Source organism: Bufo gargarizans, chromosome 6, assembly GCF_014858855.1.
Source record: "Bufo gargarizans isolate SCDJY-AF-19 chromosome 6, ASM1485885v1, whole genome shotgun sequence".
Lineage (NCBI taxonomy): Eukaryota > Metazoa > Chordata > Amphibia > Anura > Bufonidae > Bufo > Bufo gargarizans.
The window spans coordinates 123,731,051-123,743,628 of NC_058085.1; the positions used below are offsets into that span (position 1 = coordinate 123,731,051).

Consider the following 12,578-nt stretch of genomic DNA (forward strand, 5'->3'; position numbering starts at 1 on the left):
TATACATCAATCTGCACTTTGTTGCAGAGGAGCCACAAGGCTGCTACCTCTTGGAGTAGTTTCTAGGCGGTCGAAAGCTGACCCACGGAGGTCAAAGACACCAGTGGGGAGAACTGAGTGGTCAGGCAAAATGGTACAGAGGGAGAGATCAAGGTCAGGGCAGATAGAGTATGTGCAATACATTAAAGGGTCCAAGATCATGGCGGGCAGTACAGGGTCAGTCAACACAGAGGTCAGGCACTGGAGAGTCAGAATCCAGTAAATAGGCAGAAGTTGGTACGTGGGCAGACAAATGAATACAGGACACATTCACAGGAACTAACAAGTTTAACAACCTATCGCTCAGACGTCCTTTCATAAGGGAAGATGCCTTAAGTACCTAAAGGTGACCAGCCACTGGCTGGTGTGAATTAGAGTGCACGCACGGTGGCACTTTAAAAGCAGGGAGTACATGCATCCTATGGGCAAATAGAAAAGGCCTTGCAGGCAAGAAGCAAGCTGTGGCCTGCTGGTACGCGGACAACTCCGGTGGCTGAGTGGTGCGGTGGGCACAAGCCGCCAATGTAACTCTATGGGAGTTGCATGTTCTTTGCACTATGCAATTTGCACTATGATATCCAGGTATGAGGTACCTGGGTTGTGGAGTGAAGAGGTGAGATTCTCCTGTGCTATTTGATCTATGGAAGTCATGTAAAAGCTAAACATCTCCTTTAGTGTATGAAAGGAAGAGCCACACATTTATGCCCACTTCTTCACTTCATGATTGATAGAATTACCAAACAGCTATTAGGGAGTGTAGGTGGTCAAGGCCCAAAGCATTTTATCCATGCGTGCTCTCTATAATTCAGATCCTAAAGTGCCTATCCTGTAAGTTAATATAATTCATATGTATGATGATGAGGTCCAAAAGCTTAAAATCAGCCTGTCCATAGATTGAAATCTCAGGTTACCTATGCTTAAACACTCTAGAGTGAGGCATTGGTGTACCAGGTATCCATGTATTCCTCCTTTTGAAGAAAGTTATTTTTGAAAATAAAATCTAATGAAGCATTTCTGTGTAGAATTGCACTTGCTTATACATTCTACACTTACATAGAATCAGTCCATGGCTTATATACTGGCTCTGTTCTATAGTAGATGAGGTTTTGTACAAAGGATTGTGCACAGATATGAGTAACCCACGGTAAAGGATGTATCAGCACCCAACGTTGGAGTTTGGCATGACCTTCAGAGGTGTAACATGAAGCTCCTGGGCCTCTCACCTTTCACATATCAATACTTGTATCTTGTTATGAGGTGGAGGTGTTTTTGGCCCAGTTCAGGTACTCTGCCTTGGACACAGCTGCTACCTCTGTACCCCCTATAGCTATGCCACTGATGGCCTTAAGCTTAGACACTGAATATCAAGCCTCATTATACCTAAGCACATTCATACCATACAACTACCATCAAAGAAAGCTGATCCTATATGAATTGCATCAGTAAAATATTTATTTTATAGGTTATGCAAAGCAAAAGCAAAAATGTCCAATGTGCAACGATAATGATGGACAGACCACAAACCACAAGAAGGCTACTGCAGCATTATGGGAACAAACATGGCTTGAGATGCTTAGATAAACATCATTTAGCCTCAAGAATGTATAAAAGAGAAAGGAAGGAGTAGAGAAGAATAAAAATGTAAGTGAACCCCGCAGGTTTCCATTTTGCTTGAGCAGACATCATCACTTCAGTAGTCGTCATTTTCTCCCACAACCTCTGATCTCACAACTTTTCCATTCTCCATGATGTCATAAACCTTCTTCTCGTCCTTTAATTACCTAAAAGAAGACAACGGTCGAGTACAGAATTAATCTATTGCTCATTTACCGTCTTTATTAAACATAGATGCAGTCTGCAACTATCACCCCACAGGAGGAATACATGCAGTTTTTTTCTGACAGTTGCAGAGCCAAAGCAATTTACAAATTAGCATTACCAATTTGCAGTTGTAAGCAATTAGCAAGATTAAGACAAGAACTACTGTCAGATATTATAAGTATATGAATAAATACCCTGTGGTAGTGATGCCACCTTATGGTGCCTATACACCTTCAATAGCGGTTGGTAAAATTCCAAATCTGTTCAACAGCTATCTCTCCTGGCTCCCCTATACATGGTTTAGTCAAGCATGTATGTTTATTCAATGGGGAGAGAGGGGAAGGCTCTGGCCAGACACTTCTGGTGGCATGTTATCTCCCTGGATCAGATGGGTTAGACGTTGAAACTCAGAGTGCCCAATTTCTTCTCTCCCCTAGTATCAACTTTTGGGGGAGAGTTGGGAGTTCCACATACACATTAAAGGGGTTCTCCAGGCTTTTAATATTGATGACCTATCCTCAGGATAGGTCATCAATTTCAGGTTGTCTCCATTCTCTCTTCCTGCTTGCCATAGACATAAGCAGCGGCGAGCAGGAATAGAGAAGGAAGACTGCACTCATGCACTTTGCGCGTCTTCCCTTCATACAGCTGATCGGTGGGGGTGCCGGGTGTCGGACCCCCACCGATCTGATATTGATCACCTATCCCGAGGATAGGTCATCAAGATTAAAAGCCCAGAGAACCCCTTTAAACTGTTGGCCAGCCAAAAACTGTGGTTCTGGCAAGCAATGGTCTAACATTTATAAGGGCCTTTACATATGTGTATCAAGTATTTAGGCTTGGCTCTTGTAACATTACATAACTAGTAAAACTTTTTCATCAGTTTTTATTTGTATAATAAATTTTTCCATGTATATAGCAAACAGTTTTTATTACCTTCGGTAAGTACTTGTAGCAGACTGAGAAGTGCTGCTTGGTCCAGTAGCCCTGGTTGTGCTAGACTGAGAAATCCTTGAAGATGATGTTGATGTTGATGTTGTGCTGCCTTGTCCTTGTCCTTGTCCTTGTCCTATTCCACTTCTTTTATTATAGGACAATTATTATTATTAGTGCATTAGTAACACCAAACCACTCATATAAATAGCTTTACACTTATGGTCGCTCTTACCCTCCTTCTAAAAGGTCTTGATATTTCTTAATCTCTGCTTCCAACCTGGTCTTAATATCCAGAAGATCTTCATATTCTGCATTCTGGCACTCTATGTCTCCTCTAATTAGTGCCAACTGCTCCTCAATTGCAGAAATCTGTGCCTGAAGTTGTGCAATCTGCATGCAGTAACGGCCTTCTGTCTCTGCCACTGTGTCTTCCAGCGATTTTCTCTGCAAATGAGAAAGCTCAACAATTCAGGAGCTGATCCAGAGCTGTTTACTTAAGCTTTCCTTCTTCTCTACCATGGTGTCATATACAATGAATTATCCAACAGTTCAGAAAGAACATATAACGGCTGTAGTCTGCTCAGTAGGTGTTATAGTTGGATATGTGTTAAAAAAACAAACATGAAACTTACCATGGAAAGCAGGGATTGAAGCTCGATCTCCAAAGCTTGAAGTGTTTTCCTTAGCTCAGATATCTCAGTTGACTTGGTCTGAACTTGTACTCCCTCAGTGGTTAACTTTTCCTTCAATTCTTTACTCTTGAGAGAAAAATAGTTTTATTGATATTTGAAGGGCACCACTTTCAGAATATCTCCTAGCTGACCTGTCTGTAATGACACTCTCTGGCTTCTAACTGGATTACTGTGCAACATCAATCATATGAGTGTAGGAAACTTTGAATGCCATATTGTAATACTGGCGAGCTTTAGGTACAAGAGGTATTATAGATAGTTTGAACTCCTACTGGAGGTAGGAAGACAGGGGCAAGATCCTTAAATGGGAATATTCTTCAAAAATAAGACAAGGCAACTTAAGTGACTGCAAGATTTACACAAAAGGATAAAGGCTTTCGATTTGCAAAGAGAATGACAATCTTGCGATTCGTAATCTTGAGCACATTCCCTAGATAGCGTATATCCAGTCTAACAATACAGAGAGTCCTACAATAGACCATAGAATAGTTTGACAATACATACCAGTACATAGAACCTTACCATTCTATTGAATTGCTCTTCAGCATCCCTGCGATTCTTCTCAGCCAAAGCTTCATATTGTGCCCGCATGTCATTCAGTGTCTTTGTCAGATCGTTACCTGGTGCAGCGTTCATTTCAACTTTGACATCACCGACAGTTGTTACTTGTTGTCCCTTAATGTCCTATGAAGAAAAACAGAGCTGTTTCATGTAATCTTCTAAATGGTTCACATACAATAAAACAACTATGTGATTCCTTTCCAACTTACATCTTCATGGTTCTTCTTGAGAACAGCAATCTCTTCAGTGAGATCTTCAACCTGAGATGTGAGGTCAGAATTGGACATGGTCAATTCATCCAGGACTCTGTGGAGGCCATTGGTATCGGCCTCCACGCTCACGCGGAGAGCATGCTCACTCTCAAACCTGATGAGAGAAACATATAGTTATAGGAATGACATTGTTATTTGTGGGACATTAGGTGGTCACATAGGTTTTTGTTTTTTGTCATTGTTTATATTAGTGGAATTTGTTAGATTATTATTTTTTTATTGGTAAGAGCCAGTTAGATACGTTTTATCCATTTTGTCCTTAAGAGTCCAACCCTTTAAAAAGTGACACTGTGTCTATGTACAGTCCCCAGAGCTAGACTCTCTTATAATTATTTAAAATAGAACATAAATGTGTTATTGATTTCTCTTTGACAGAATTGAATATATTTCTGTCAGTCAAGTTGGTCAAGGGTCTCATCATCAGGATAATGCATTTGGTACTAAATCACTTCATTCTAATTATTCCACTTTGGACTTTTGATGTGATAATATGATTTTAGGGAACACCTATCAATAATCTGTGTCACACTGCAATTAGCCCTGTTAATATATTGACAGCAAAAGTCTACGGTCTAAAACCCTTAATCAACTCTGTGTCAGCATACTGACAGACTGAAAGCCTAAATGTAAACGAAAATTCAGGTGTGGCTGCAGCTAACGCCTCTATTCTCTTCTGCCATACTTATAGGGTCTAGGAAGCTGAGATATTATGACATTATAAGGTAGGGTCCTCACAATCGTCCCAGTTCTTGGAACACTAACTGTCTAGTATCATATCTCAGCTTCTGAGTGTCACATCCACTAGAGGACTCTATGGATAAAAAATGAATTTATACATTTTGAGAAGTCTTCAGCTTTCAAAAAAATTACTTTTTCATTCTTTGACTACTATGCATGACTGTTAGTTATAGTGGAAGGGTTTTATTATAAAACTTACTTCATGTTGAAGTCCTCATGAGCGAGCCTGGCATTGTCGATATTCAAGACTACGCCTGCGTTTTGATTGATAACAGTAATAATCTGCAAGAACAAAAGTAATTTTAGCTACTGGACACTGCATTAATACATCAAGTGCACATTGGAAAGCACAACGTGGAATGATTTCTAGTGTTGCCATTCTTCTTATTTCAAAATGATAGTCCCATCTTAGACAATTAAGATTTTTTATCATTGTGTTGTATGGTGTATTTATCCATCTTTTACAAATACATATACTCATGGATCTCAGCTTCACACATGTGCCCACATTTAATGAATACTGATACATTTTAATCCTTTTTTTTTGGTACAGAGTCATCATATTCCACACTGCTGTAGACATAATAATATGATCCACTCACATCATTGTGTTTCCTCAGATCGGCTGATAATCTGTCTTTATGAGTTCAAGCACATAGAAATATATACACTAGAACCAATATCATATCATATCATGTAAAGTTTGTATGTGGAGTGAGGTAAGGAACCAGAAGAGATGGGAAAAACATACAAGATGAAGTTGACCTAGTCATATTCTAACCCATGACCCCAGTGCTGCAAGGTAACATTGCTAACCTGGGCAAATTACTGAGTCATCATAATTAATTACTTACATCTGAGGTGCCCGCTACATTACCCAGCCTCAGGCTTAATGGCTGTATATAATAGCTTTATACCTATTTTATTCACTTTTATAAAATCTACTTTGTACTCATTGGCTTGCTGTATTTAAGGTAAAGTGTGCAAACTGTGATTTTATTTATTTATTTTTTAATTAAACTTACCTGGTTTTGCAGATCTTGAATTGTTTTAAAATATTGGGAGTAGTCTTTTGCTCCTTCACCAACAGTACTGCCTGGTTTATTCTTGTCATACCATTCCTTAATCTTACGTTCAAGCTCAGCATTTGCCTCTTCCAAGGCACGTACTTTATCCAGATAATTAGCCAAACGGTCATTAAGATTCTGCATTGCTTGTTTATCATTATCAGAGAAGAAGTTGTCACCTCCTCCAAAGCTATGACCAAAGCCTCTTCCAAAACTGTCTGCTCCACCAGCATAGTTTCCTCCAAAGCCAGCCATTCCACCTCCATAATTTGCCACTCCACCTCCATAGTTTACTCCAAAACCAGCACCACTAGCGCCACTAAAGCCAATGCCAGCACCACCACTATGCCCTACATCACTACCACCATAATTGCCAACACCACTATGAAATCCAGCACCTCCTCCATAGCCTATTGCACAACCATGAGAACCAACTCCTGCTCCACTTTGACTGATTCCACCTGCTGCTCCACCGTGAACACGGGAGCTAGAGGATGAAAAACGTTGAGACGATGATTTTACAGAATAGGACATGTTGTTCAAGCAGAAGGACACCCTCTCCAGATGAAAAAAAGCAGCTGTTGTGAGAAGGTGATATCTGCACGGCTTCTATCATTTTATATATATCAGAATGAAAGGGTGTGTCTAACTTGAATATTAATGTTTTATTCTGGAAACAGAAGTGGTTCTTGCCAAGTTATTGCTACTGCCCATAACTTGGATCAATTATGATTATTAATCAGCTTGCATCACTTTAACTACTGGTCTTCTGACACTTAAATTGTTTGTCATGCAACACTATGGTTTGTTGAGGGTGGAGTGCTGGGAATTAAGCATCAGAACACCTATAGAGAATAAAATTTCCATATATGAGGATTTCATAACAATCATTCAAAAAAGGATGAAGATCAAGCAGAGAAAGGATTGTTTTCACTAATACATATACAATACCTTAAACAATTGAAAACTGATATATTGAAGGGGTATTCCCATCTCAGATACTCATGGCTTATTGGTAGGATAGACCTTCGCTGTCAGATAAATGGGGGTCCTACCTCTGGGAACTGCTCCTATCTGCCAAACGGGCCCCATGAAGTGAAGGAGAGTGCTTTGTGCAAGCACGGCCACCTCTCCATTCACTGCTAAGGGAGTCTTGAAAATAGCTGAGCTCTGGCTCTGCTATTTCCGACAGTGAATGAAAAGAAGTCCATGCCAGCCCGTTGTGCTCTCCATTCACCACTATGGAACTTCTGAATATAGCCGAGCCGCTAATTTCAGAACTGCCACAGCAGTGAATGGACAATGTGTGACGCATGCATGGTGTGCTTCCCTTCACTTTGGGAGACCTCATTCAGGAGACAGGAGTGGGTCTCAGAGATGGGAACTGTACCTATTTGACAATGATGGCATATACTAGTGATATAGTGCATGAGATGGGATTCACAATTTAAGTGGCTTAATTAGCTTAGTTTCTGGAGCTTTTTATGATTGTGAGTGATTTTGGGGTCATAGATGAAAACAGCATCTGTAGTAAAATGAAATTCCTTATAGCAACTCTTGACGCAGTATCACCAAACTACAGCCTCTGGGCTCACAGAATATAGTGGCATAAAGCACACCTGCATAATAGCACTGATGAAGGAGGGTCGGGCCCTGGGAATTTCCTGCAGCTTCTCTCTTTTATGGCTCAGGTGGCTTCTGCTCATAAACACAGTTTCAAGTAATAGGTGATTTTAGACCATTTAGTTCACTAGTATTGTAGTGTCCCACTCCATATCAGTAGTGGGGCTCTGGGTGTTTATGAGTATTTGCAGAATGTCATTTTATGCTGTGTATGTATATTGCTATAATTCCTATAACAGGCTGGTGAACCACCACTTCACATCGGTCACTACTAGGTTGTGCTGTTACTAAAGATATATATATATAACTGGATATAGGAAGTGTGAGGCAGAAGATGAAAGCCAGTGGAAACCAGATGAAGTTGGGAAGTAAAGTGCAGCAGTGAGAGCAGTGCAGCAAGGGCGGCATAAGTTTGGTTCTTAGCCAAGGAAAGCTGCCTCCAGCATCAGACCCAAGAAGTCAGATGCCTCAGCCAGACTGAAGGGTCCGACTAAAGAAGTGGATGACCAAAGCTAGGGTTGGACCTGCTGTACCTGAAGTGAGCTGACATTTAGCTTCCCTTCTGAGTTGTGCACAGACCAAGGGTAAGACTCAAGTGAGAAATACAAGAACCCCAGTGTGTTGAAGAGTATAGGGAGAGACTAGTGGAGGTGAGAGTGTTAACTCAGCCTATAGACTCCATTAGCAACCAAGGTGAGACAGGAGTTAACCTACGGTGCCTGTTCACAGTCTACCGTAAAGTACAAGCTGTATTTAGAGCCACATTCCTCTATGAACAGTGTGGGCAATACTTATGGAAATTGTGAGTAAGCCAGGAAGGCAAGACATATGTATAATGGCCATGTGAAGCAGTTTATCAATGTATAAGCCACACGTGGATGATAGTCGGCCTGAATGTGACCAGAGTCAATACCTCACCAAGAGTCTGTTACTAGGATTGCAGCTACAGCTTACTGTGATGTGCTACAATACAACCACCTCTTCCATGTCAATGAACCTGTACAGCTACCTCAAGACAATTGATTATCAGTAAATGTTCCAGTTATTTATTTAAACTGACTCCTCTTTATTTCCACGCCTCATTTGGACCCAAGAATGTTAGTATCACAAACCGCAGGGACCCTGCATTCCCTGCACCTGAAACCCGTACCACCAAGATCACCTCAACCAACATCTGGTAGGAGATCCCTCAACACCAGAGTGTGCCCCAAAGGAATCCGGTGCCTTCCTTCTCGTCATTGCATGCCGGCCGAGGGAGCTTCAAAAACACAAGTACCAACCACTACCCCCAACAGGACACTACACTCACACATAGCCCCTGCGGTCCTGGTTGCTCTAGTACTCTATTTAAAAGGGGTTGTCTCAGCAGCCATAGCAAGGTAAAGCAAATAAATGAATAGCTCAGGTTTACCATAAGGAAAGATTCCTCTATGACATCCATTTATCCTTATTTAAGAAGTTGGTGGGAACTAGAACTTACAATTTCTATTTGTGTACCTGATTATCTATTAGAACAACTGATGTCATTAGAGATCTCCTAAATAGAAGGTCATAGTCTAAGGTCGTTAAGGAAATTCTACAGTATCTCAGGATGAGGCCTAGAATAGTGGACTTGGGAGCTTCCTGTTCTCAGAAAAAGGTAGGGCATAGCTGAAATTTATAGTTCCTCTGTAACAACACCTGAAATTTGAAACAAGTATTGGTAGATGGGCTTTGCTTCACCCAGAGCAAATAATTATTTTGTTGCCCTATCCCTGTATCTGAATCTCCTGCCTAAAGCCTCATGTAAACTATCACATGTACACTATCACATGTATTTTGCTGTCTGCAAACTTCGGATCCACAAAATACAGATACGTGTGCATCCCGCAATTTCTGTGGACCCCATTGTCAAAATGCCTGTTCTTGTCCGACAAAGAGCAGGAAATATTCTATATTTTTTGTGTGGGATAGACATGCGGACATATGGATGTGGAGAGCTCACACTGTGCTGTCTGACTTATTTGTTACCCTATTAAAATTAATAGGTCTGCATCCAATCCCAGGGCCGGACTGGCCTGCCGGGATACCAGGAAACTTCCCGGTAGGCCGGAAGGCCTGAGTGCCGCAAGGCCACGGCCCTGGTGACAAGTGGGGGCGGCCGGCGGCAGGGCAGAGCAGGATATGAGCGCTTCCATTGTGGAAGCGCTCATCTCCATAGTCATTTGTATTGCCGTCCTCAGGACGGCGATACAGATGCCTGTGCGCTGCGGCAGGGGAGGGAGAGGTGTGTCCCCTCCTGTACCTCTGATAGGCTGCCGGCCTAGTGCTGGCAGCCTACTATCAGAGGCCGGTGCAGGCAGCGTGATGACGTCATTGCGCCACCTGAGCCGTATAGCGAGGGACACAGGCCGGAAGAGGCCTGCATCGCATCGCTGGAGGTAAGTATTAGTGTTTTCTTTTTTTATATATAGGTACAATACTGGGCTGGCACATTATGCTGGGCTACTGGCACATAAGGGGAGCGGCTACTGGCACATGATGCTGGGCTACTGGCACATAAGGGGGGACGGCTGGGCTACTGGCACATAAGGGGGGACGGCTGGGCTACTGGCACATAAGGGGGGCGGCTGGGCTACGGGCACATAAGGGGGGACGGCTGGGCTACTGGCACATACGGGGGACGGCTGGGCTACCAGCACATAAGGGGGGACGCCTGGGCTACTGGCACATATGGGGGGACGGCTGGGCTACTGGCACATAAGGGGAGATGGCTGGGCTACTGGCACATAAGGGGGGGCGGCTGGGCTACTGGCACATAAGGGGGGACGGCTGGGCTACTGGCACATAAGGGGGGACGGCTGGGCTACTGGCACATAAGGGGGGACGGCTGGGCTACTGGCACATAAGGGGGGACGGCTGGGCTACTGGTACATAAGGGGGGACGGCTAGGCTACTGGCACATAAGGGGGGACGGCTGGGCTGCTGGCACATAAGGGGGGGACGGCAGGGCTACTGGCACATAAGGGGGGGACGGCTGGGCTACTGGCACATAAGGGGGGACGGCGGGGCTACTGGCACATAAGGGGGGACGGCTGGGCTACTGGCACATAAGGGGAGATGGCTGGGCTACTGGCACATAAGAGGGGGGTGGCTGGGCTACTGGCACATAAAAGGGGGGTGGCTGGGCTACTGGCACATAAGGGGGGGGTGGCTGGGCTACTGGCACAAAAGGGGGCGGCTACTGGCACATAAGGGGGGGCGGCTACTGGCAAATAAGGGGGGGCAGCTACTGGCACATAAGGGGGGCTCTGGCTACTGGCACATAAGGGAGAGCTCTGGCTACTGGCACATAAGGGGGGCTCTGGCTACTGGCACATAAGGGGGCTCTGGCTACTGGCACATAAGGGGGGGCTCTGGCTACTTGCACATGATTGGGGGCATATCTTACTGGCAGATTATTGGGGGCACTATAGGGGCATCTACTGAGGCTAAAAAGAAGGGGTATTTTATATGGGGGCTCTATATAGGGGCATTTTATACTGGGACACATTATGGTGGGTACTATGGGGAAGGGGGGGAGCACTATGGGGGTCATCTACGGGGGCACTAAGAAGGGGTATTTTATATTGGCACATTATGGGAACATTAGCTCAACTGGGGGCATTACAAAGGGGTATGTTTTGCACATTATAAGGAGAATTATTACTACTGGGGGGGAATTATGGTGGGCTTTATTACTCCCCCATGGTCTGACCCCCTAGTAGCAGCACCAGCCTCTCCCTGCTCTGCTATCCCTCTGCACTTTCTCCAAATTCTTATTATGAAATCTTTGTCATTAGGATAAAGCACAACATCAGCTCCGCCGAGCCCCCGGCCAAAGTGTTGAAGTGGCGTCCGAGATCCCCAAGGGCCAAGCCAAGTAACTGTAAGTTTTTATGGGGGTTCTACAAAAGAGCTATCGTGGGGCAAAGTTCATATTCGTGTTTACACACGCGTTTTAAAATGAATGCTTTCTCATATTATAAACAAATAAATAATGACGCAATGCTGTGGGGCTGGTATGCAACTTTTTCCAGGGCTGGTTTTTATCCCCAGTCCGGCCCTGTCCAATCCTGAAACAATGCACGAGGCCTAATGCAAAGTGTCTTTTTGGAGCACCTCCTGGCACAACGTTTCTGGGACACTTGGTATCACCCCACTTCCTCTCCAGCTACCCTCCTGGCCTCATTTGTGGTGGTTAAAATGAATGTTGCAAGTTATGATATATGCATTTAGGGTCTTTGCATTTGGGGCCCATATAACCCATGGAAAAATGGTCAATAGTATTGATAACTCTACACGTCTGATGATGGTTATAATACTTAATACAGGTTAAAATGGTGGTCTTGCAGTGCCATAGTGTGTTCAGAGATTGCTGGTTAACATGGCAAGGTATAATCCTGGTTCCATCAATGACCTAAAGGATACTTGTCCAGTCTTGTAATACACTCACCTAGGCTGGATAGATAGCTGCACCTAAACTGTTGCCCTGACCAAGTCTTGAGGATCATCCTTTGAATAGATGTAAAATAATTCCTTTAATTTTCTTAAGTCTTAGCTCGTTAGAAAGCTCAATTTGTTTAACTTTAGATTTGGTTCAACATGTGAATTTTAATAATTGCAATGACATAACTGATGAATATTTATCTAGTGCACTTGGCAAGCAGTGAGCTGATAGTTTCCAAGAAATAGTGCAGAAAAGTTCCTGGAGCTCCAGGGAGACATGTATGGTGGGCGTGTGTGAGAATGCGTGAAACATAAAAAAATGGAATATTAGAGGAGTGAGTGATGAGTAGATTTAGTGCTGC

The 12,578-nt window shown here is 43.4% G+C and overlaps 1 protein-coding gene across 1 annotated transcript; it reads right to left on the reverse strand.

Moving 5' to 3' along the window:
* Window positions 1-1,469: 1,469 nt before the first annotated feature.
* LOC122942606 (keratin, type I cytoskeletal 47 kDa-like) lies at window positions 1,470-6,729 on the reverse strand. The gene is made up of 8 exons (XM_044300284.1): window positions 6,085-6,729; window positions 5,259-5,341; window positions 4,259-4,415; window positions 4,011-4,172; window positions 3,429-3,554; window positions 3,029-3,240; window positions 2,797-2,940; window positions 1,470-1,820 (listed from the first exon to the last, which is right to left on the reverse strand). Exons 1-8 carry the CDS (start codon window positions 6,658-6,660, stop codon window positions 1,817-1,819), a joined length of 1,464 nt encoding a protein of 487 aa, XP_044156219.1. The 5' UTR covers window positions 6,661-6,729; the 3' UTR covers window positions 1,470-1,816.
* Window positions 6,730-12,578: the final 5,849 nt, after the last annotated feature.